This window comes from Nesoenas mayeri (assembly GCF_963082525.1).
Source record: "Nesoenas mayeri genome assembly, chromosome: Z".
Taxonomy (NCBI): Eukaryota; Metazoa; Chordata; class Aves; order Columbiformes; family Columbidae; genus Nesoenas; species Nesoenas mayeri.
The window spans coordinates 68,937,211-68,961,705 of NC_137542.1; the positions used below are offsets into that span (position 1 = coordinate 68,937,211).

General features: G+C 58.3%; 1 protein-coding gene across 1 annotated transcript; it reads left to right on the top strand.

The window, feature by feature from the left end:
• Window positions 1-3,525: 3,525 nt before the first annotated feature.
• Window positions 3,526-23,979, top strand: ARID3C (AT-rich interaction domain 3C; the record flags this gene model as incomplete). Its single annotated transcript, XM_080362960.1, has 8 exons — window positions 3,526-3,953; window positions 4,640-4,978; window positions 17,763-17,835; window positions 21,629-21,812; window positions 21,984-22,228; window positions 22,523-22,792; window positions 22,970-23,059; window positions 23,837-23,979. The coding sequence occupies exons 1-8, from the start codon at window positions 3,639-3,641 to the stop codon at window positions 23,977-23,979; spliced, it is 1,659 nt and encodes a 552-aa protein (XP_080219086.1). The 5' UTR covers window positions 3,526-3,638.
• Window positions 23,980-24,495: the final 516 nt, after the last annotated feature.

Consider the following 24,495-nt stretch of genomic DNA (forward strand, 5'->3'; position numbering starts at 1 on the left):
CATGGTGGAGCTGGGTTGGGACCCAGGAGCCCTGGCGTCTTTTCTGCTGCGGGAGGGCTTGTCCCTACCCCAGCACTGAGCAGGGACAGTGCCAGGCATGGACGGGTCCCAAAAAGCAGTCCTTCACCTCAGAGCAGGTGTTTGCAGACTGTAACGGAGCAGGTAAGTGTCACCAGTGATCAGCAGATGAGGGATGGGGTCCTGGACATGGCATGTCTCACAGGCTCTTGCTGCCTCTTCCCCTTCCTCCCCACTCCTCCTCATCCATGCTTGTGTCCATGCTGATGTATCCAGCTCCATGCAGCTTGCCATCATTTCGTTCATATGAAGAAACTGAGGCATGGCATAGGAACTCATCCGGAATCGCACAGCTTGAGCACAGCCCCTATGCCAAAGCCAGGGTTCACGCTCAAGAGGCCTCTCTCCCTGCCAGCTGCCCACATGCAAGCACCCATCATCCTCCAAGGTGCCCAGAGGTGGCAGGGGCCAGAGGTTGTGACCAGGACACACAGCTGACATGCACCCTTTTGCACCCAGAGACTACATGGAACCCCAAGGCACCTCAAAGGACACCAAACACGTGTGGAGTGACCAGAGAAGGGCAAGGGCACACCTCTACTGTGAGTCTGGCTCCGTCCCAGCCTCAGCTGCAGCTCTCACAAGTGGCAGCTCCCCAGAGCCGTCATCAGAACAAATGCACATCGCTGCCCACCAAACACCTTCCCTCTGCAGCTCGCTCTATCTTGCTGTCCCTCCGCATGCAGTGGGTATTGATCAGCCCGCAGAATCTATCTCCTGATTCCTCCTGCGGTATCTCTCTGCTCCGAATATCTCTCAATCTCCTCCACTGTCTGCCGTGCCCGTCTATACCTCCAGTATCTATCTGTGCTGCCTCCACCGCAGCCGTCGATAGCTGTTTGTCTGGGGGATTTCTCTTTCTCTCCAGCTAGGAGCACCGCCAGACCCTGGCAACGCAAAGATGCTGAGCAGGAGGGTAGAGGGGATACAGTCCTGCTTGCTGCCCCAGGAAGATCCTGAGCATGGATACACTTTGTGACACCTGTGCAGAGCCCCACAGCCATTGTTGTCACTGGAGGTTCTAAGTAGGAACTGAGCCATGCTGGTCCAGCTGGGCCAGGTCCTGTGGTGGTCAAGCCCAAAGCGACAGGACATGCTGTACCCCATGCAGACCTCGGTGCTACCACTAGCCCGCCTGGCCACATCCCCCAAACCTGGGTGCCACATTGACTGCAGTGCCCCATGCCTTCTGCCCTGAGGGAGAGGAGCTTCCCCAAATGCTCCTGCTGGGCCATGAAGAAGTCCCATCATGTCACCCTCCCCACACCTGTCTCATTCCTCTGCTCCCTTCTCGCCCCGGTGCGCCGGGGATGAGGTACAACTCAGTGTAATGGGTGCCAGCACCCTGGGGTGCAGTACTACAGTACCAGGGGGGGAAGCTGGAGCTCTGTGTAATGGGGACCTATGGAACAAGCCCTGGGGGGTGGATGGCCCTGTGAGTCCCTCTGAAATAGGGCCAGGTTGTATCTTCCCAGGAGGAGCTCGGCAGGATTGTTGGCCAGACACCAACAGACTGATGCTCCCGGGTAGGGGAGAGGTAGGCGGGGAGGGCAGGGGGCGCTGGCAAGCACTGGGAGGTCCCTACTCCTGCCACGGTGGGATGGGTTGGGCCAGGGCGAGTTACAGCTGTCCAGCCCTGAAATGGGATGGCCGACAGCTGCTTTATCTCCTGTGCAAAGATAAACAGCGCCCGGGGGCCCTGCGGGGTCGGGAGCTGCCCTGTTCTCCCAGGAAAGGGGCTCATTTTTCCAGTAGAGCTTCTCCGGGGAGGATGCTGCACAGTCCTGGGTGCCACCAGGCTGCCAGGAGCTCAAGGAGCCCCAAGGGTCACCAGCGCTGTGGAAGGACAAGGGACAGTTTCTCCAGAGATGCCCATGGGGAACCTGGAGACCTTTGGTGGCTTTTCCCCAAAAAGGGATGCATGCAGAGAAGGGGACAGAGGCTCAGCCCAGGCTGCAGAGCCTGAGAGCAAAGCCAGCTCCAGCTGCAGCCACGGCCAGTGGCTGTTTGCACGAATGGTCCAGGGAAAGGGCAGGATACAGCTCTTCTGGGCTCTGAAAGGCAGCTGCCTCTGGTCCCTGCAGCACCCAAAGCTTCTGTCACCCCATATCACCAATACCTAGTGCAGCAGCTTGAGGTCTCAGTGACAAGCTGCTGTGGCTGCGGGATAGGGCCAAAGCTACTGTCCCTTGTGCCCCAGTATTGGCGGGAGCGATGATGCTGCTCATCCCCCAGAGACCCATACAAGTCCTGCAGTTGCCCCAGCCAAAAAGCTCAGGGAAGCACAGGCACCTCCTTTGCCTCCTGCCAAAGTTGACTCCATAGAAAAAGGGGCCAGGAAAAAACTGGCAGGCAGGCAGGTCAGGGTTGTGCGTGGGAACAGCATGGCCCTGAGCTTCCCCATGGGGTGGGTGCAGCAGTGGGACAGAGTGCTGCATACTCAGCCCAGTACCTCAGTTCATCCTGTTGCAAGAGGGGACACAGTGCAAGCCAGCAGCACTGAGTCCCTCCATTGACAAAGGAGGTGCATGGCCTTATCCTGCTCATGCTGGGCTGGGGCTCTGGGAGCCTGTTTGGGGGTCCCCTTGGTGGCCCCAGCATGTGGGCAAGTCTCAGGCTTCAGTTTGCAGTGTGCTGTGGCAATCTCTCAGCCCTTGCAGATGCAGGTGAGTGCTCAGCGCCTGGAGCTCACCCGAAACGCCCCTTTCCCACCTGCAGATGAATTGACAGTATGGGTATACACACTCACTTCCCCTAAACACACACGTGTGCACACGCCTGCCTGTGAATACAGCCCATACCCCCACCTGTCCCAACACAGATGGCACACACCTACAGGTGAGCACACAAAACACACACACTAAGCTCCTGATGTATGCATATAAGCACTTATTGTTGTCCCAAACGACATACACACGTTTGTGCTCACGCTGCAGACACTCAGACCCTCTGACAAAGCACACAGCTGTATGTGTACATGTCTATGCAAACGGCTTTGTGCAATGTATGCATATCCTCCACTCCCCCAGGGCGTTACATACACCTTGAATGCACACACACATACAGGGCATACCCCTGGTGGGTGTGCGAAGGCTGTCCCACACACACACATGCAATGAGCTCACCTCTCCCGGTGTGCACAGATGTATACGTGCTCAGACGCCCTGCACGCACACATGCGGTGCACGCTCAGCTCACCCAGTGCACGGATCCAAGAACAGACTGACTGCTCAAACGCACACACGCAATGCACTACCTTCGGCCAGCACACGCAGGTTATCTCTACATGCACAGACCCTCTGTATATGTGTGCAATGAGTGCAGGACCCACTTGCACGGGTGCACAGACCCCTTGCACGTCCCTCCTATGCACCCCCGTCTCCCAGCGCCCCCATGAATGTACTCGCTGTCCCCGGACACACACACTCGGCCCGCCCAGCCCTCTGCGCCCCCAGCCCCATCCCCTCCCCCGGCCCCGCTCAGGGCCGCCCCGGGCCGGCTCTCGGCGGGCCGGTCCCGGGGCGCTCCCCCGGGGCTGCCGCAAGCCCGGCCCTCCCCGTATGACTCCCTTGACGTGCGCTAGCAAATGGGAGCGGGGAGGGGTGTTGCTGCCTGTCTGCCACTTGTTGCAAAAAAAAAAAAAAAAAAAAAAAAAGAAGAAAGAGAGAAAGAAAGAAAAGAGGGAAAAAATCCCACCCACCCTCATCTGCTGCGGAATAAAAGAAATATCGGCGGGCGCGGCGCCATGTGAGCGGCGGGCCGGGACCGGGCGGAGCAGCCGGCCGTGCCCCCCGGGACGGCGGGGCGAGCCCCGGGCGGCGCTCGGAGCCGACGGCATGGTGGAAAACCCCAGCCTGGCGGCCAAACCTGCCCTGGTGAGGGCCGGCGCGGCCGCATCGCGACGGGACGGAGCGGAGGGGCCCCGGTAGCGAGGGGGTGCACGGTGGGAGCGGGGTGGGAGCACCCCCGGTCGGACAGGGAGCGGGATGGGGGTCCCCGGCGGGAACGGGAGGAGGGTCCCGGGAGGACAAGGCGCCCGGTGGGACCGAGAGGGGCTCTCCGGCGGTTCCGGGACGGGGATCCGGCCAGGGGCGGGAGTCGGGGGCGCTTGATAGAAGACGGTTCTCGGTGGGACCGTCGGGGCGGAGGTCTCTAGTGGGACCAGGAGGGGGTCCCCGGTAAGACGCCATCCCCGGTGGGACCGGGGCGGGGGTGTCCCAGCAGGAAACGGGTCGCCAGAGGACCGAGAAGGGGAGCTTCTCTCAAGACAGCGACGGGGGTCCCGTGTCGGACCTGCCCCCGGTGGGAGCAGGGAGGGAGTATCGCGTAGTAGCGGGGATGAGGTCCCGGAGGGCCGGGTCTCCCGTGGGGCAGGGCGCCGGGCGGGAGTGGGGAAGGTGCCGGGTGGTCCCGGGTGCCGCGACCGGTGCGGCGGCAACTCCGCGCCCAACTTTTGGGCAGGGCCCCCGGGAGCAGGGGGAAGAGCGGGTGTGGTGGGGGGTGCTTCCTCCCTTCCCTCCTCCTCCGGCGGCGGCGCTGAGGCCGTGCCCTGTGCCCGCAGCCGGCTGCCCCGCCGCGGGGGCCGGGGGCGGCGGGGGGACTGCGCTTGGCGGCGGTGATGGAGAGCCTGCAGCGGCAGCAGGCGGCCCGCCTGGCCCGCGGGCCCGACGGCGCTCCCCGACGGCCCCCGGCCGAGCCCGGCCCCGACCCCGAGCCGCCGAACGCCGCTCCCCGCCGCCGCCCGGCCCCCAGCCCGCGGCCGCCGCCCGCCGCAGGGGAGGAGGAGGAGGAAGAGGAGGAAGAGGAAGACGAGGAGGACGAGGAGGAGGAAGAAGGGGTGCCCCACGACCCGCCGCCCCCCCCGCACCACGAGTGGACCTACGAGGAGCAGTTCAAGCAGGTAGGAAGGATCTGCCGCACCGGCGCACTGGCACCAGCACTGGCTCCTCCAGGCAGGCATCCCCGGTGTCCCCCAACAGCTCTGAAACTCGGGGTTCAGCCCTCTCTGAATGGATGCCGCTTATGCCTTCCAATGCCCCCAGACCCTATCTGCATCCCACCTTAAGTGGGCAACACCACTGCCCCAGGCACCATCTCAGTCCCATTCCATGCTGCCATTCCCAGTACCCTCATTACCCCAGACATTATCGCCATGCCACCCTAAATGGGAACCCCCTAGTCCCCCTCCATTGGCCCCAAACTGCATCCCAGGCAAGTACAGTCAGTGCAAAACAACGACCCTGTCCCAAAGCCCCATCCTGCCCTAAATGTGTATCCGCAAATGGTCCTCACTTGCCCCTGTCCCTGAGCCCTGTCCCACCCCAACAGGTATCCTCACGTGCTCCCCATCTCCCTGCCTCCAAGCCCTATCCTACTCTTGCTTCATGTCCTCCACTTCCCCCATGTTCCTTATGCCTATCCCCAGGACCTGCAGCGTGACAGGGTGCCCAGGGTCTGGGCACCTCTTTGTGCCCACCATGAGCCATGCGTGCTCCATCCCTGGTGCTTTCCATTATGGGCAAAATGGGGTGAACCCTGTCCATGGAAGTTTTGCAGAGGCAGAAAAGAGCAAGGGCTCCGGTGCGTGGTCACCCCAAGGAGCCAGCAGGCTGTGGAGCCGAGCTCCTTCTTCTCTCCATGAGGGCCAGGGCATATTACGGCTAGTCAATGCTGCTCATTGATTTCCTACACTGGCTGGAGGGAGCAGCGCGTTGACCCTGTCACCTCACTCCTGACAGGCATAGGGGAGATCCCTGTGTCACAGAGATCTGGCATAGGGATGGGGCTCCGGGGCTTATATGTAGGCTGGAGGAAGGCCTCTGTGTATTTAATAATGCGCACCAGTGCATGGATCCTGTCCCTGCTGGGTTGCACAAGTCCTGGTTCACATGTGGTGGGTGCTGCTTGGTGCACAGGTGTGAGTGTGGATATGAGTGCAAATTGCTTGGTGCACAGGTGTGAGTGTGGATATGAGTGCAAATTGCATGGTGCCAGGTCAGGTTTGCACTCCCTGTGTGTTCAGCTTCATCACAGGGCAAGAGAGGGGGTGATGTTGGTGGCTGTGTGGGTGACAGGGAGGACACAACAAGGGGATGGAGCAAGCAGAGATGTCCCCACGCAGATGGCATGTGGCTTTTGGGGATGGCACTGCTTAGGGAACGGTAGGATGAGAGGATATACTGTCTCATCCACAGTGGTGCAGGCAGGAGGTGATGAGGACAGCAGCAGGGACTCGACTTTCAGGTGCTGTGGGACCATGCTGCTGCCTTTCTTGTTTTGAGATTGCACAGTGTGGTGTTATTCAGAGGGTTCAGGGCTGGGCACGCTCCTGTAGGGCGGCAGGTACGGATGCAGGTAGAGTGCAGGCAGCACGTGCTCCACAGCCATGCTCGGGGAGACTGCCAGCACCCGATGCTGCCTGGAAAGCAACCTGGGGATGTTCGGGGTGGGTGCCCTGCATAGGCCGAATAGCTTGTCCGGGAAGTGTTACGTTACACCCTGCTGCGCAGAAAAAGGCTGACTGTCCGGTTCCCGGCGTTAGCTGGGAGGTAGGAAGCAGCTCCTCCCTCCCGGGCCTGGGGAGGCTTTACACAGAGAAAGCATCCCTGGCATTTCTTGTCCCTCATACTCACGCCCTGCCCTGGCTGGGGCTGCCCGTGTTCTGCATGCAGGGCAAGAGCAAAGCCAGTAGCGTGGTGGGAATACTGGGGATGGATGGCAGGGGACGTTGGTGTGAGGCGATAAATCCTGCCACCAGTTCCCAGGGTGAGAGCTGGCTCCTTGCTTGCTTGCTGTCTTTTTTCTCCAACCCTGATTGTAAAGGCAATGAGTCCCTACTCTAGAGACCCACATGTGTGTTTTCCACCTGGTAGCATGTCCCAGACAGCCTAGGGGACAGGAGGATGTCCTTTATGTTCAGTGCCCCCAGCGTGCACAGGGACAAGAGGACCCTTTGCCTCTGGGTTGCTCATAAGGGACGGGACAGGGAGAAGAGAAAGGAGTTACTGGGACCAACATTGCCTTCTCTTTGTGTGATGCTGCGCTCTATGGGGTGGCAGTTTGGGGCAGGCTGCAGTGCTGGCTTGTATTGGGGTCTGCAGGCTGGCTGTCACTCCTGTCCTTCCCCTGTGATCATCCAGGAGGGGACGTGCCCCTGCATGGGAGGGGACATACCCCTGCTTGGGAGTGATAAGTCCCCCCTGCCCCTGGTCCCTCCCCAGGCTGCAGGGCTGTGCCTCACTCAGCCTGGAAAACAGGTTTTCTGCTCTCGGCAGGGGCTGAGCCAGGAGGGTGGCCATGTTCCCGCTTTCGGAGGTTTCCTAGGGGATGGGCTGTGATCCTCTGAGGCATGGAAGGTGGCATGTGCCTGCTCGGAAGCTGTCTGGGAACTGGCAGTGGGGGTTCTGGAGCGAGGGAGGGACCCTGGGGGAGCTGGGGCTCTGTCTCTCACCAGGTTCCTCATCTCAAAGCTGCCGCCATCCCAGTGCGGTACCACTGGCTTCAGCCAGCATGGGTCATGGAGTCTCTGTCCTTGCTGTCATCCTCCAGGGTGGAAGGGACAGCTAAGTGAATGGAGACCCCCAAATCCAAGCTGGTTTGAGGAGGGTGAGCAAGGATCCACTCCCCAGACTTTCCATAGCAAGGAGAGAGCCCAGATGGGGGTGGGATGGCAGGGGGTTTGCCATGCGGCGCGGTGGTGCTAAAAATGGGAGTAGAGTTGAGGCTGCAGTGGAGAAGCCCATTGAGGGTTAACAGGTGAATGCTGCTTCGCTCAGGGAAGCATTTTGGGGAATCATCCCATATGTTTGCCCTGGTTATATATGTTTCCTGAGGCGCCAGTTTGGGGGTGGGTGGCGGGACCTTTGCTGTGATCTGGAAGGGCTGCTCTGATGTTACGAGTTTGTGAGACCCCCTCACCCCTGCCTCTTGCATCAGCCCCCGGCGCCCGTGTATGTACACTTGATAAGGACACATGGGTAGAGACCTGGGCAAAGGTCTGGGAGGTCTCCCGAACCCAGCACTGCAAGGGGGACCCAGCTCTGGCGTGGGGGGCACCAAACAGGGTCTGACTATATGCTGCCCTTGAGCCCTCCCTTCCCTGGGGATGGGGACATCACCAAGCTGTGATGCTGAAACGCTGCGTCACTCATTTGACTTAGATGGCACAGGGAAGAGCCTGGTATTGCTGGTGCCAGCTTAGCCTCATGTTTTCAGTTTTCCCCCAGACAAGCCATGCATATATGTGGGGACAGGTGTCATCGTTTCTTCCAGCTTATGGAAGAGCAGCACCAGGACATGGGGCTTCCTTCTCTATCCCCTGGCTCTTCCCAGAGGTGGCACCACAGGAAGGCTCCGGGAAGGAGGGACTCAAACACCTGGGTTTTGTCCCCAGCCTTCTGGCAGCAGAGTGTTTGCTGGCCCCACTGGCTTGTTCAGACTTGTTCAGTTGGGGTTGGGGTGATCAGGACCCCCCCAAAGCTTCTTCCTCCCAGCCCAAGAGCAGCTGAGGGAGATGTCAGCCCCAGACAACCCTTGCGAAGCTCTCATGTGTCTGGTAGCATCAGTGGTTAATTGAGGGATGGCTGGCTTTGCTAGCAGCTTTTTGTCATCATCCTCAGCCATCCTCAGCATGGCTGTTCCTCCTCCAGCCATGGTGCTGCTCCTGCCCTGTCTGTCCCTGCTGCCAGCCATTGCTTCTTGCACCTGCCTGCCCTTTCTATGCATCTGGGGGGGGCTCGCTGGGCATGAATGCATGCGCTGGCATCTCAAAATCTGGAGGAAAGTGCTTCAGGTTGGCTGCAGCCCTCCTTGTGCCATGCACCTGCACCACATGCCTCGGAGTTATCCCAAATTGGGGTGGAAGGGATTGCGATGCTTGCCCTCCTGCCTGCATCACCACAGCTTTCTCCTGCTGTCTTGTCACTGTGTGCCAGGGGGTGGGGGTGGCTCAGGAGGGAACCCTAGTTAGGAGGAGGTGATCTCTCTGCCCCAGCCCCTCCACCTCCTGCACATCTTTAACCCAGGTGCAGCAACAACAGCCGCAGGGCTCGCAGGGCTAAATTAGAGGGTCTCTGGTTACACTGTAAGAAGGGGGTGGGGGCGGCAGAATGGATGGATGCGGTGTTTGCTCCTGGCCGTGCCTGCTTGTAAGCTTCTGAAAGGCAAACCTGCAGGCAGAGCTCTGCCCTGGGGCTGGGACCACCTGCAGCGGAGAGGTGGCAGCGGCAAGGGTCGTCATGCTAATCTCCGACAGCAGCAGCTCCGGCATGAGTTTGGGGGCACAGGGCAGGAGCGAGGAGCTGCTGGGGTACGTCGGGGAGTGTTCTGCTCATGTGCGTGCATGTAGACCAGCGTGAGTGTATGGATCCATATAGATGTTCATGTAAGCATAGGCGTGTGCCAGTGTGTACCTCAACCCATGTGAGTGCTGATGGGTGTGTGTGTACCCATATTGGTGTTCACATGTATGGGTATCCCTGGAAGACCCCTGTGTGTGTATGGATCCACCTAAGTGCCCAAATGCGTGTGTGTACCCCTGGGAGTGCTGGTAGGTGTATATGGACTTGTACAAATGCACAGGTGTGTGTGGATGTGGCCACATTGTGTACAAGACCATGTGTGTGTACGAGACTATGTGTGTGCTCACATGTGTATGTGTGCCCACGTGTGTCTAAACACATCCATGTGTATCTATAGGGATGCATGTAGTGTCCCAGTGTGCATGGGCACTCCTGCACATGCATGAACCAGTGTCTCCACATAGAGAACCGTGTGGACCCATGGGTGTTTGAGGCAGGACTTGGGGGCTGAGCCCCACTCCACGACCACCCTTGTGCCCCTTGTCCAAGGCCACACTGCTGAGCAGTCCTGGTGGGTGCCAGCCCCCTGCTCCCAGCCCTGCTGCAGTCTGAGAGATGCTGAGAGCCTTGGTGGCTGATGGGACACCATCTCCTGACCGGGTAATCTCAAGGGCTTGGGATCAGGGACTCCAAAGAGGAGGTGTAAAAACTAATCAAATATGTGAGAATAAAGGTACTGCAGGTGGGAGAGGAGTGCCAGCAGGAGTGCCACCCCAGAATTCGATGTGAGTTGGGAGTTTTGGGCCGGGGGGATATAACCCCTTGGTGAGTTGGGCCTTCTTGCTATCTACTCACTGGGTTAATAGTGGAGGTAAATCCCCTGTGCAGGCAGCAGGGTGGGCAGACCTGTGGTGAGGAGAGGGAATCTGGTCCCACAGGCTGCCCATGGGGGTTTGCAGCTGCATGGAAGTGAGCTCAGGTGTGCTTGGGGGTCAATGTGCACTGAGGACAGTGTGTATAGGTGGTGTGTGAGCATGCACCAGGGTGAGAATGTGTAGGGAAATGTGTGAGCATGCACAAGGCGGGGGTGTGTGCAGAGAAAGCGTGCACAGAGGCAATGCATAAGGGATGTCTGAGTATGCACAGCATGTGTGTATGTGTGCACAGGGAGAGTATACAGGGGATGTTTGAGTGTGCACAGAATGTGTGTGTAAAAGGAGAGTGGGCATAGGGGGTGTGTGAGCATGTAAAGGTGATGGATGAATGTGCACAGGGAGCATGTGTGCACAGGACAAGTGTGTAGCAGACGCATGAGCATGCATGGAGGGGCTGTGTCTGCAAAGGGAAAGCGTGTATAGGGGCTGTGAGCATGCACAAGGGGGCTGTTGGCACCAGGAGAACGTGCCTGGGGGTTAGTGTGCATAAGGAGAGCATGCACACAACGTGTGTATGTGCAGAGCAAGCCAGGGGTTGTGTCAGTGTGCAGGTGGGGGTGCACTGGGTGTGAGAGCATGCACAGAGTGTGCTGGGTTCTGTACGTGGCAGCTGTGGACACCTGTCACTTGGGGCACAGATCACACACCTAGGATGCCCATGTTGGTGAGGCTGGTTTCCCCTGCTGCAGGCTGCAGTTTGAGGCTGCTTTGTCCTAGATCTGGTGACGGGGTGGGATCGAGCACCAGCCGCAGATGCCCTTTCTGCTCGGGCAAGCAGCTCTTCTGGCAGCAGCAGCAGGGGACGGGGTCTCCAGCCTGGGAGGTGCCACCAGCCCTTCCTGCCCCATTGTCCCTTCAAAGCAGCCAGAGGAAGGGGATGGGGCCAGCAGCGCACAAGATGGTCACCGAGCACCCAACACTCACCTCAGGCATTTGCACAGCCCCCGAGGTGTGCACCCCTATACTTGCCTTGTCCTATGTGTGTGTGCACGAGCAAACCCCCGGTGTGCAAGCACATACCTCGTGTGCACACCTAGGCACATATAGGGGGTGTACACCTGCATGTCCCTCGGGGGACACCTGGGGTGGTTCTGAGACTGGAGGGGGGTACCCTGGCTCTGGCAACCCCGGGAGGGATGGAGGAGGAGGCAAGGATGGAGGGAGGCAGGGATGGAAAGGAAGGCAAGGATAGAGGGGGAGGTGGCAGCATGGCAAGTGCCGGAGGGTCAGGGAGGTTAACCTGAACAAATCCCCTCATTGACTCCCTGCCTGTTCAGCCATGAACAAGTAACAAGGGGCCGGGCGTGGGGGCGCGCGCTCACTGGGAGCTGGGACCACCCCTCGTGCCACAGCTCCCAGACAGACGGATATAGGATGGTGGGATGGGGCTGTGAACAGTGCCTGTGGTGGCCTCTGGACATGTGGCTTCAACCCTTTGGTGAGCCATGCTGGCGCCCCATGCCTCAGTTTCCCTTCCTGCAAAACCCATTGAGGAGGCAGCTGGGAACTGTGTGAAACCCACCCTTTCACCCCAAGAGCTGGGCTGTGGGCAGGGGGCTGCTGTCCCAAGGCCAGCGCTGCCAGCAAACAGTCCCTCACCTTGCGCAAAGCCAGGTTAATGTTTGCAGCAGGCAGCTCTCCTGGGAGTGACGGCGCCCGCCACAGAGGGGAGGGGGGCATTTTAATGACCTGCCGGATCCGCCGCATTATCAGCGCTGATTAAACCTGCTGCTCTATAAAGCACCGTTAAATATTAAGCATGATGAAAGGCGTAGAGGGGGGAGCTGCAGTGCTGGGAGAGGGCTCTGAATGGGGGTGTCCAGCTACAACAGTGGGGTGACCACTGAGGCTGTAAATGTTGAGGCAAGGGAGAACCCCAGCACCTATGGGGGCCTTAGGGTCAGGGGAGCAGCACCCCCTTAAGAGCTGGCAGTGCTTTTGAATGTAGCTGGCGTCCGGGCAAAGCCATCACGTAACCATTAACTTATTAATGCCTGGCGGTGGAGGAGAGCAGTGGCTCGCAAGGTCAGGGGGTGGTTTATGCCCAGCGGGGAGTGAGCTGACCCCAACCTCCAGTAAGGGGGACGGGGAGGGGACCCATGAGCCCTCAGCTCCTTTACATTGTGGCCCGTGGCTGTGGAAGCACTGGGGTGCTCTGGCCATGGCCACTTTTGGGGTTCTTGCACCCACAGGTGCGTGGTGCTGTGCATCGACCTGGAATAGCCATTTCCGGTGGTTGCAAGCCTGCAGGGTAAACTGAGGCACCAATGGCTTTCCCATCCTGCCATCCCATCAGGACACTGGGGCAGGGGGAGATGGTGTCCAGGTACCTGACTTTGCAGTGTCTCCCTGGGGAAGGAGCTCAGAGGTGCCAGTGATGTTCTAGAGAGGTGCAGGAGCCCCAAAATAGCCAGGCAGCGGTTGGCCTCCCACGGCACGCAGCTGCACCTCGGGAAGCTTGGGGGATGCGCAGGGACGAGCCTTGCCTGAGCTCCCTGCGTGCACAGCAGCCAGATGGAAAAATTAGCAGTGTGGCTAATCAATGTGGTGCATATTAAGCGGCTCAGGGTTGGCGGGGGGGATGCGAGGTGGGGGGGAACTGAGCAGGGTCCGGGATCGATGTGACTTGTATTAAGTGGATTAAATCCTGGTTGCTGATCTGAGCCCTAGCTGCCAGCAGGAGGTGGCAGCTGAGCAGGGGCAGCGGGGGGTCCTGCTGCGATCACTTCCCTTGGCAGCAGCACCTGGGCGGGTGTGTGGGGGAGCTGGCTGGGGCAGAGCAGCCTGGACATACCTGAGGGGTGGCTTAGCACATCACCACAACCTTCCTCTCTCTAGGGGATCTGCTGGTCATTGGGTTGCTGGGGACCCCAGCTCCAGCTGTCTGAGCCCCCCAGCATCTCCCAGATTAGAAAGAGGTGCTAACAATGTTATTTAACCACATTGATGAGGCAAGGGGAGGCACAAGGTCTGTTTGGGTCCCTTTAATAAACCATGTTTGACCTGTTGACCTTTAACCTGCCCGACAAGCCCCGTTATCCCCATCCCTTAAGGAATAAAGATGTCGTCATGGCAATGGGATAATGGGAGGGAACAGGGTCCTTGGAGCTGCACCCAGGGTGGGGTGAAGATGAGGAAACCCTGCTCTGGCCCTCTATCAGCACCCAAGCGGCAGTGCCAGGTGGAGGTGGGGCAGTGCTGGAGGTGCTGTGGCTTTTGGAGGGGTGAAGCACCATGGACGGGATCCCCGAGGTTGGCAGAGCAGAGCTACGCTGTGCATCGGCAGAATATTGATCCTGGGGCTTGACAGTTTAATACTTCTGTTTATAGAGGAATATAGTTACATCGATGGCGTTAAATGAGTTACTAATTATATCAATACAAACACGATTAAAAGGGTCCTTGCTCATAGGTCACTGCAAGCAGGAGCCGCTGCTCATGTTGCACAACTGCCCCTGGGCAAGGCCTGCCCGGCTGCTCAGAGGTGCACGGTGGGGAGATGCTCTGGGGTGGTGGGTGCCCCTGCGGGGTGGGGTTGTCTGTCTGTGGGGTGTGCTTGCCTGGGATTGTGCATGCCCACATGTGCATGCCAGACAGCGACTGTGTGTGCCCATCTGGGGTTGTGCACACCTGTCTAGAGTTGTGTGTGTAGTGTGGATCTCTGTGTGCTTGTCTGGGGTTGTGTTTTCCAGTCTGGGATTGTGCTTGTCTGTGTCAGGTTGTCCATGCATGTATAGGGCTGTGTATGGGCTTGTGCATCCCCATTTGGGGTTGTAAGTGCTTGTCTGAGGTTTTGTGTGCACATACAGGGTTGAGCGTGAGCATGTGGAGTTGTGCATGTCCATCTGGGGTTGTGCATGCACATCTGGGGTGCATGCCCATGCAGGGCTGTGCACATATGTGTGGGGCTGTGCCCGCTCATGCGGAGTTGTGTGCACCCACAGAAGACTGTGCGTGCTCATCTGACCCAGAGTTGTGTCTGCTTGTAGGAGGCTGTGCACATCCAGACACACTTGTATGTGGCTGTGTAGGGATTTGTGCCTGTGTGGGTGGTGTGTGCATGTACAGGACTGTGCACCCTTGCAAGGTTGTGCTCACTGATGCAGGGCTGTGCATGCTTGTGGAGGGTTGTACATGCCTGTGCAATATTGTGTGTGTCCCTGGGGGCAAGTGTGTGCATGTAGAGGGTTGTGCACACACTTGTATGGAGTTGTGTGTGCACATTCATGTGGGGTTGTGTGTACCTCCACAAGGCTGTGCACACTCACGTGGCCTTGTGCGAGCCCATACAGGGTTATACATGCCTGGGTTGAGTTGTGTATGCTTGTGTGGGCTTGTGCACACCCATGTGGGGTTGGTGTCAACCTGAGTGGAGTTCTGCACACCCACTCGAGGTGCACATATCCCCATGGGGCTTGTGTATGACAGCGGGTTGTGATCTGTCACTTAGTCAGTCCCCAAACAAGGCGGGAGGGGACCATGGTGCCCCCCCTGCAGGAACCCTGGGTAGTGAATGGAGCTGGCTCCTTTCTCAGGGCTGGGGGTGTCTAGGGGTCCCTCCATGCCTGGAGGCTGTAACAGGCCACTACCTGTGGCATGCCTGTGAACCTGTGACACCTGGATCCCATTTCCAGCCTTGGCTGGGACCCAACCTGCCCTCATCAGCAAGAGTCCCCCAAACCTACCTCTTCTCCATCCTGAGCATCCCCAAATCTCATGGGATGCCTTGTGCATCCTCTGTTACTTGGTTCCACCCTTGTCTCCACTTAAAAGCTGACCTTTGCTCCCTGTTTGATGTAATGTGTTTTTGCATCTTGGGGCCCCACAGATAAAAGGTTAGAGGTTAATAAATGGTGAAAAAATAGATCCCAGCACTTGGAGGCTGCACCTGTTTCAGAAACTGGAGGCAGTGTTGGCATGTGCCTGGTGGGATCCTGTCTGCTGTGGTGGGAGGAGAAACACGAGGAGTCCCCAAGGACCTGATGGAGATATGGGTGCAAAAGCCCACCCACTGGGTTGACCCCTGGCGATGTGGTGGCTTTGCCCTGCTGTGGGATGGGTAGTGGTTGCCTCCTTCAGGGGGGATTTGCTCCTTCTTTGATGAGCCAGGAGATCCAGGGGCTGGAAATGTGCTTTGTGTGGAGCAGTTTGGGTGGGAGCCCTCTTGCAGACGGGGACAGGCAGGAAAATGCAGGCAAATCCTATTGTACGCAGCCATCCCAGGGAAAAAATCAAAGCAGTCCCTTGGAGCTCTGCTCTGAGCCTGACCTTGGTACTGTAATCAATGTCTTGAGGTGCTCCTGGGAAAGTACGGGTGATGGGAATGGGGCACAGAGTGGGGCAGGGTGGAGCGGGGGGACAAGGTGCTGGCACCAAAGGATTGGGACACCTGAGCACCCTGCTTGCAAGGATGACGTGGGCAAGTGGCATCCAGAGGACAAGGAAGGGGCAGGGGTGGAGCACTATGGAGTGGATCAGAGCCCTGGGTGCAGTGAGAGACAGGCAGCAGCACCCATAGACTAGGTTAGGGATAGGCAGTTAGCACCCATCTGTTAGACAAGGGACAGGCAGCTGGCACCCATGGCTTGGATGGGGGACTGTGTTAGATGTGTCCATCTGGTGATGGAGACTGTGGGGTGTCTGTAGGAGCATCCCTGCATCATTGTGTGTCCCCATGTGCCCCCATCCCTGCATCCCCACATCTCAATGTCCCCCAAGTCCCTGCATCCCCACATCCCTACATTCCCATGTCCCCACATCCCTGCATCCCCATATCCCTGCATTCATGTGTCCACATCACATCCCTGCATCCCCCCATCCCCATGTCCCCCCAGCCCGACACCTCCCCACAACCCAGCTCCCTTTATCTGCTCGGTGAATGATGTGCTGTGTGGAGGGGGGACGCTCCCTTTCTATTGGTTTTTAACGGCCTTTTCCAGCACAATTGTTTTTTAAACGACTCTATTTTGTGCCTGACTTTGTTTTCCAGCTTGCATTTCTTTGTATATGTTTTGGAAATCCATTCTGGACTGCTGAGTTTTGTTTCTTTTCAATGGCTTTAAATTCTTACCAGGCTCGCTGGGAGGAATTGGTGTCTATAGCGCCTTCGATTGGTGCTAATTTTTCCTTCATGTGCTCTGACTTTTACTGCTGGGCCATCGATCTGACAGGCTCCAATTTGTCATGGTCACCCAGGCGCTGTGCTGGAATCAGGCAAGCCCTGGCTTTCGCACGGAGCTGGCGCTTCGTGTCCCTGGTGTAGGGGCAGCGCTTGCCGCCCTGGTGCTTTCTGTCAGCTCAGCCTGGGGGATTGTGTCTGTGTGTCTGGAGGTACATCCATCCAACACACATAAGTATCCGAAGAGCCGTGTGTGTGCGTCCATGCAACCACGTGCACACTCACTGGCTTGCACACGTGTCAGTGCTGCCACAAACTTACTGGGACAGATGAGCACCAGTGTCAGCACACACACAGCACTGCACTCACCATTTTGTGCTTGTGCACTTGCACACAGTGCACGCACATCTGGCTTTGCACACACGCGCTCACTGAGGGAAGTCCTTGTGCCATGCAGGGACATGGCACTGCTGTGTTCACACCCTGGTCACCGTGTGCAGCTGAGGAAGATGGACTTGGAGTCCACATGTGCATCCAGGGAAGATGGCTTTGGGGTCACCATGCTCAGCTGAGGGAAAAGGGTTTGGGAGCATGTCCCTTTGCAGAGGCGCCTCAAGCTGTCCTCTGCCATTGATTAGTCCTCAACTTGTGGTGACACAGCTTGAGCCATGCTTATCAAGTCATCAATAGCCCTGCCAACCCAGTCAAGTGGGGCAGCCCTGTCACTTGCAGCTCCCTTGCCAGCAATCAGCACTGTGGTCCTGCCAGCTCGTCCTGCCCTAGGACAGCACCAGCATCTCCACTGTGCAGGTGGATGTGTGTCCCTGCAGAAGAGGATGTGGATCCCACGCTGGCATCTGCTGAACACCAGCAGTGTGCAGTGCTGGAGGCTGCTGAGCCAGACCAGGGCTGAGTATCTCAGTCCCAGGGCCCAGCCTGGGATCCCAGGATTTGCTGCTGCACCATCTGTATAGCCACCATCTTCCTGTTTTGAAACACTGTCATCCCTCTGTTTAGAGAGGCGAGAGGCAGGGGAACACGGGGCACAGATGCAGCATCTCTGCAGCAGGGGTGCAAAATAGTCAGTGGTGTGTGGGGAGCCCACTCCAGGCTGCATGCCCAGATAGATCCCGGTACTGCCAGCACGGAGGGTGCACCAAGGGATTCCGTCCATGACGCAGGTAGATCCTCTCATTGCCAGCAGAGCAGGCAGGTAGGGCAGGGGTGATGCCGGGTCGTGGCACGGGCAGAGTCCTGCCCCCAGCACTGCCCTCTCTGCCTCACGCACCCACATGTGCCGGTAGCACTGACTGCACTCTCTTCTGCCCCCAGCTCTATGAACTGGACGAGGACCCGAAACGGAAGGAGTTTCTGGATGACCTCTTCAGCTTCATGCAGAAGAGAGGTAAAGGTGGGTGGCTTGGGTGGGCATCACTGGTACCCCTGCCTCAGCTGCCAGAGGGGGCTCATGACATAGTCCACTCAGGCTAAGAGCTGCTATGGGTCTCTGCAAGCCCCCTAAGAAGGTTCTGCTGTGCCTCCCACCCCCATCTCCTACACACGCACAGGCACTTGTGTAAACTCACACCCATTTGACCCCGTTGCCTCAAGCCAACCCCCCTCAAGGGGTGCCTGCTGGCTGGAGGGGCTCCCCTTGGCTCCCCCAAGCTGGGGCTGGTGGCGATGCCAGTTGTTGATGCCCGTTAGCGACGCCCTTTAGCCATGCCCAGCAGGGATGCCCACTGTCAATGCCCCATGGGAAGTGGAGACAACCATTGGCAACACCCGTTAATGATGCCCATTAGCAGTGCCTGTTGGCAGGGACATACAGTTGTGCCTGGTGGGGATGCCCTTGGCCGTGCCCATTAGCAATGCCCATTATGACTCCCCTTTTGCAGTGCCGGGTGAGGATGCTCATTACCGATACCTCTTAATGATGCCCACGATGCTGCAGGAGGAGGGGTCTGGGCAGCACTGGGCACCCAGGGGTTAAGGGCTCTCCAGCCAGCCCAGCCGCATCGGAAATCTTTGCAATCGGCATGGGGGGCCAAGCTGGCTCCTGGGGACTCAATAAATGCTCTAACCTTCGCCCTCCCTGGCCGGGCCTGCGACAATTAAAAGTTGGCGAGCGCGGGCGTGTGGCCGGCTGTATTAATTAGAGCCTTTTGCTGGTGTGTGGATTAATGAACATGCCGCTCAATAGCCAGTAAACCCCAGGCAGAGGTTAATGCTGAGCTAATTAACACGGAAGGGCTGAGGGGGGTGCGGGAGCAGTGGGGCTGGCTGTGCATGGGGCGAGGGTGGGCAGAAAAGGGCATTTGCCCCCAGGATTATGCCCGTGTGAAGGGTAGTGGGGGTACCCACTCACTTGTGGGGCAGCAGTGGTTGACTTTTGGGTCAGGCTGAGACCTCAGGAACTCATTTTACTCAAGGTTGTGCTACAAGGCACTGGCATGGCTGTGGGGCTCACACCGGAGCCTGGCTGGAGTTGGGTTGGGGGGGCTGGGTACCATGCCATGGGTGCCCCCTGGTCCCCTGGGCCCTGGTGTAGGGCTGTGGGGAGTGAGTTGGAGCATCAATGCTGCCTTGGCCCCCCAGCATCCATCAGCTGTAAGATTCATGGGCTGTTCCACGGCTTCATTATCTCTCTCTCCAGAGCTAATTAACTCCCTCGCCATTGGGGCCAGGGCTAATTAAGCAAGCGCCTGGTGGTGCAGGGAGGAGGGAGGGAGCTTCCTTGTGCATGCTGCTCCTCACCTCTCCGTGTCCAGCCATCCTGCTCCTGTCCCCTCAATCCTGCACCTCCTCTGAACTGGTAGCATCTGCCCGGGGAGGGCAGGCAGGTGTGCGGGCTTGAGTGTGCGGGTATGGGCGTGCAGCTGCGGGTGTGCGTGCGCTTGTGGGAGGAATGGGGGATTTTGAAGTTGGGTAGCAAAGAGAAAGCAGACAGAGGGGCCATGGGACAGTGACAGCATCCCAGGGGTCATTGGAAGCTTGCTGAGAATCAGCACCCATGAGCCAGTGTGGGTGCTGCTGGGGCACCCAGGGGTGTACGGACAGGGGCTGTGACCCCCAGGCTGTGTCCCTGAGGTGGCAGTGGGCCAGAGGGGATTGATGCTTCTGAAGTGAGCCCCAATGAAAGGGGCCTTGTGTCCCCCACTGTCTGTCAGGGCATTTGTCAGTGAGGTGGAAAATCAGCAGGGCTGAAATATGGGCTGGGGACAGCCCTGCTAGGAGGCACATCAGGGACCCTGTGGCAGGGACACACAGGTCCAGTGGCAGGTGGGGGTGAATGCTGGAAGGGGTCTGGGGGAGCAGGGATGAGATGGGGGTGACGGCGTCACCCCCATCAGATATGGGGTGCAGACAGTGAGGCACCTCATCCTTGTGCTCCAACCTCCGTGATACTCCCGAAAGTGGTGAGCTGGATCGTAGGGGGCACTAATGCTGCTTTTGCTCCCTGGGGGGTTTTACAGGGCCCCCAGTTCCCCCACCAAGAGAAGGGCCTGCTGATAACACGGGGCCATTAATCAGTCAAGGAGCTAATTGCAGCACCACAATGGCTGCATCACCTCCCTGGGCTTTTGTGCTGCTCATCCCAGCCGGGGCTGGGGCCATCACTCTGCAGGGACGCAGACAGGTCTCTTTGTCAGCGGGACGGGCACCAGCCGCCCGCCCCATGCAGCCCTGAGATTAATGATGAGCCTCTTTCATTAACTGACATGGCTGGGGAGGGGGGAAGGAAAAATAAAATAAGTCCATGGGCCATCAATCAAGGGCTGAGATCCTGCAAACTCGTTATCATGTTGGGGTGATAGGGAGCCCTCGATTTGGCCCCCCTTGAGGTGTTGGGGCCAGTGCCAGCAGCCCCCAGGCAGGGCAGATGAGGGGCCGCTGGTGGAAATCAAGTCGATATTTCTGCCTTTTTCCCAGGAGGATAAACTCCTCTCCCCCTTCCTGACTGAGCAAACAACACACACACACACAAAAAAGTTAAATTAACTCAGTAAAGGAATAAAAAGAGCTCATTTTTCAGGCTTATGTGAAGAAGCCGAGCCAATATCGGGGCCATAAATTAGGAATGCTGGAGGATGGCGGTGAGTGACGGCTTTGTTTGAGGGGAAAAGCACAGCCGTGACAGCCTCCTGCAGCCAAATAGATGGCTTTCCGATACTGCCCGCACCCCACTGCCCCGCAGGAGGAATAAATACGGGGTGGGATGGGACGGGATGGGTTTGGATGCTTCTCCCTTCTCTGCCCTGCTGCGGCCCGCAGCCGCTGCCCAGACCATTGCCCTGAGACACTGTGTGGCAGAGCAGGACTGTGGGGGCTATCAGGGGGTGCTGGAAAAGTGGGGAGGGGGTTATAACCAAAGCGTGTGGCTGTGGGGACCATGCTGGTCCATGCTGGGCTCACAGAGTCCTGATGGCTCCATGTCACTTCACCTCGTGGCCTCAGTGGGGTGATGATGCTAAGGGACATGGGATCAGGGTCTCTGCTGAGGGCATTTGAGGGTATTTGGGGTCAGGTCTCTTGAGGAGGGGCACTGAAGGCCTTTAAGCAGTCAGGGGCTGCTGGGGGGATCCGTGGGGTGGGGTGTCTATGAGGGGGACTCATAGGGATGTCCCTCTTTATGGGGCTCTGAGAGGGATTTTTAAGAGAGAGAATGTCTCCATTGGGAGGTTATAGGGTGAGTCCATCCAGAAGGGTTATGGAGGAAGTTCTGCTTCAGAGAGGGTTACAGGGTGAGTCCTTTTTATAAAGTTTAGGGGAGGTGTCTCTTTATGGGTCTCTGAAAGGGGCTTACAGAGAGATTCCTTCTAGGATGCTCTGACAGATTTAGGAGGAAGATGCTCTATAGGGAGCTCTAAGAGTTTTGGGGCAAAGACACTCTATTAAGGGGCTCAGGAGGAAGCCCTTTGCCCATCCCACTGTGTCCTCACATCCCAGCTGGCAGCATACCCATCCTCACCAACATTTCCATCAATGGGGACCCTATGCCAGCATGCTGGGATCTGCCTCACTCACAGGCATGATGGAGGTTGTACCTGCACCAGGGGTGCTCACCTGGGCACAGAGAGATGCATCTCCCCTTTCGGGGGCAGCTGGTACCTCCAGTGGCCATGGAGGCAAGCTGTGTCCCCGGGGAGTGAGGGTCCTTGTGGGCTTACCCTGTGCTCTTTTTCTCTCCTTGGAAGGGACGCCTGTGAACCGCATTCCCATCATGGCCAAGCAAGTGCTGGACCTGTACACGCTCTACCGGCTGGTGACGGACAAGGGTGGCCTGGTCGAAGTCATTAACAAGAAGATCTGGCGGGAGATCACCAAAGGCCTCAACCTACCTACCTCCATCACCAGCGCTGCCTTCACCCTCCGCACGCAGTGAGTGTCCGGCCTTGGCGGTGGGCGGGGGGCATCCACCCTGGGTGCCCCGAAGTGGGATGGAGGGGTCTGCCCCTTCCCAGGTGCCATCCCTACCCCAGTCCCTCTCAGTACAGGGCTGCCTGGGAGGCACATGGTGCTGGGTCTCATCCTGGTTCTCTCTCCATGCAGATACATGAAGTACCTGTATCCCTACGAATGTGAGAAGCGAGCGCTCAGCTCTCCCGGGGAGCTCCAAGCTGCCATCGACAGCAACAGGCGGGAGGGACGGAGGCAGACTTTCGGCACAGCGCTCTTCAACTACTCACCAGCTGGCACCCCAACACTGCTGGGCTCCCCCAAAATGCCGCTGCCGGCTCTTAGCATTTCCACGCACAGCTGCAGCCAGCTCAGCCAAGTGCACACCATTAAGAAAGGTGGGTGAGGACCACATCTGCCCTGCAGCGGGAATTTCTCCCCAGGGATGGACACCGCTGTGACAGCAGGGATGTTCCTTGTCTGCTTTGCCCTTTTTACTTGGGAAAAATAGGAACAATTTTATTTTAGTCCCCCTCTGGGACTGAGAAATTTCTCCTGGCTTTGGAGAAGGATCAAGCCCAGATGCTGGGGGTGGTGGCCTATCCTGTTAGTGAGACGAAGGTGGCACCAGCTGGGGGTGGTGACATGGGGTGGTGATAGGGGGACCCGCTGAGCTCTCCCGGTCATTGCAGAGGACGGCGTGCTGGCGGCAGCGGTGCCAGGGCGCATTGCTATCCCAGTGGGACTGGCTGGCCACCACCTGGCCGCGGCTCAAGCAGCAGCCGCCTCGCAGGCAGCAGTGCTGGAGCAGCTACGGGAAAAGCTGGAGACAGGGGAGCCCCCGGAGAAGAAGGTGGCCCTGACGGTGGAGGAGCAGCAGCGGCTGGTGCAACATGCACTGCAGCACAACCTCCTGGCTGTGGCATCCCAGTTCCCCATGAATGTCAAGATCTCCAACCGAGGTAGTGAAATGCAACACCTCATATTGGGTCACCTCATCCCCCGGCACCCCAGGAGAGAGCAGCAGCAGCTGGAGAGGAGCAGGGATGCCTGGAGAGGCTGGAGCCCCTCAGCTCTCTCTTGGGCAGGTTCTTGTTTCTGTTTCTCTTCATGCTGATATCGGTATTTCCTTTCCCCAGATGACAGACAGGAGACCGCATTGAACCTGTCCACCAACGGCATTAGCAGTATCAACATGTCAATAGAAATAAATGGAGTTGTCTACACAGGTAAATAGAAGGGCCGCTTGGCCTGTGTAATTGCGGCCAGGAAATCCAATAACTTATAGCCACTGCCTGGCCAGCAAGTCCTTCCTTCAATCTGATGTCTTTACTATAAAATCCATTGTAATGAAGTGGCGGGGCCTGGGGAGTGGGGGCAGGAGGAGGAGGGGGTCGGTGAGGATGGAAATTGGGCCCCAGCAGAGGCTGGCAGTGACAGTCCAAAGTGGGGGATGGATGGATGGATGGATGGATGGACGGATGGACTTGGGCTGAAAAGTGCTAAAAGGCACCTAAGGTTATGCCCCACGACAGAGCTCTCCTGCGGGGAGAGCTTGGATTTGGGGTCACCCCGATGCTGGTGTGCCCAGAGAGTCTCTGGCTGGCTGTGGGGTTGCCTGTTTGCAGAGCGTGGTGCTGGAGGCAAGGAAAATGTTGGGGTGCTTTGCTGGAGGAGAGGCTTCTTCAGGGTGCTGATGTGCACCTTCCTGGCCAAGCAGTTGATCTTGTGCCTCACTGAGATACCCCCAATTAAAACTTATAGTTTTTCCTTCAGGACTTAAATATATAACAAACTGGAAATGGCGGGCTAGTCAGCAGCCAACCAAATGGTCCCAGGCCACCACAGGGGCAGGCAGCTGGGCTAGGGGAGGCACCAAAGGTGCTGGAGCTCCCAAAAGTGCTCGTTCCAGACTTCCCAGCCTGGGTGCCACGCCCCATCTGGGGGCCAGGTGAGCAGAGCCCCAGCCCTGGGTTTGCCCTAACCCCTTTGCTCTTGCTCCCCAGGTGTCCTGTTTGCCCGCCGGCCCCCGGCCCCGCTGGCACCTGGTGGAGGGAGCACCCAGAGCCGTCCGAACCCTGTGCCGGCCCCGAATCCACTGCTCCCAGCCCCGTCGCACAGCCACACTCCCACCAGCACATCGCCGTAGGAGAGATGTCCCCCCACCCTGAAAGCAGATGCGGATATCCAGGGCCTGGGGGGCTGAGCTGTGGAACCCAGCTGGGCCATCAGGCGCGATGGGGGACCCAAAACCAGCAGTACTGAGTTGTGTCTGCAAGGCTGTGAGCACCTATGTGGCCCCATTTTTCCCTTATCCCCACGTGTGAGACCCTTTCCCTCCAAATATTGCCCCTCACACACCGTCCTTCGCAGGTACTGCCCCCAGGTGCCCCCCCCATACAGCTCCTGCCTGCCCTGCCTGGTGCACCCCGGGCCCCGCATGCTGCGTCACCTACACACTGCAGCCCCTATACACACCTCGATGCACGCACTGTCACCCCTATACCCAACCTCAGTGCATGCGCTGCAGCCCCTATACGCACCTCAATGCACACAGTGTGTCGAACACATTGCCACACTCAATGCACACACTGCATCTCTTACATACTGTCTCCCCTATACACATCTCCGTGCACACTGCATTCCTTATAGAAACTCTCAATGC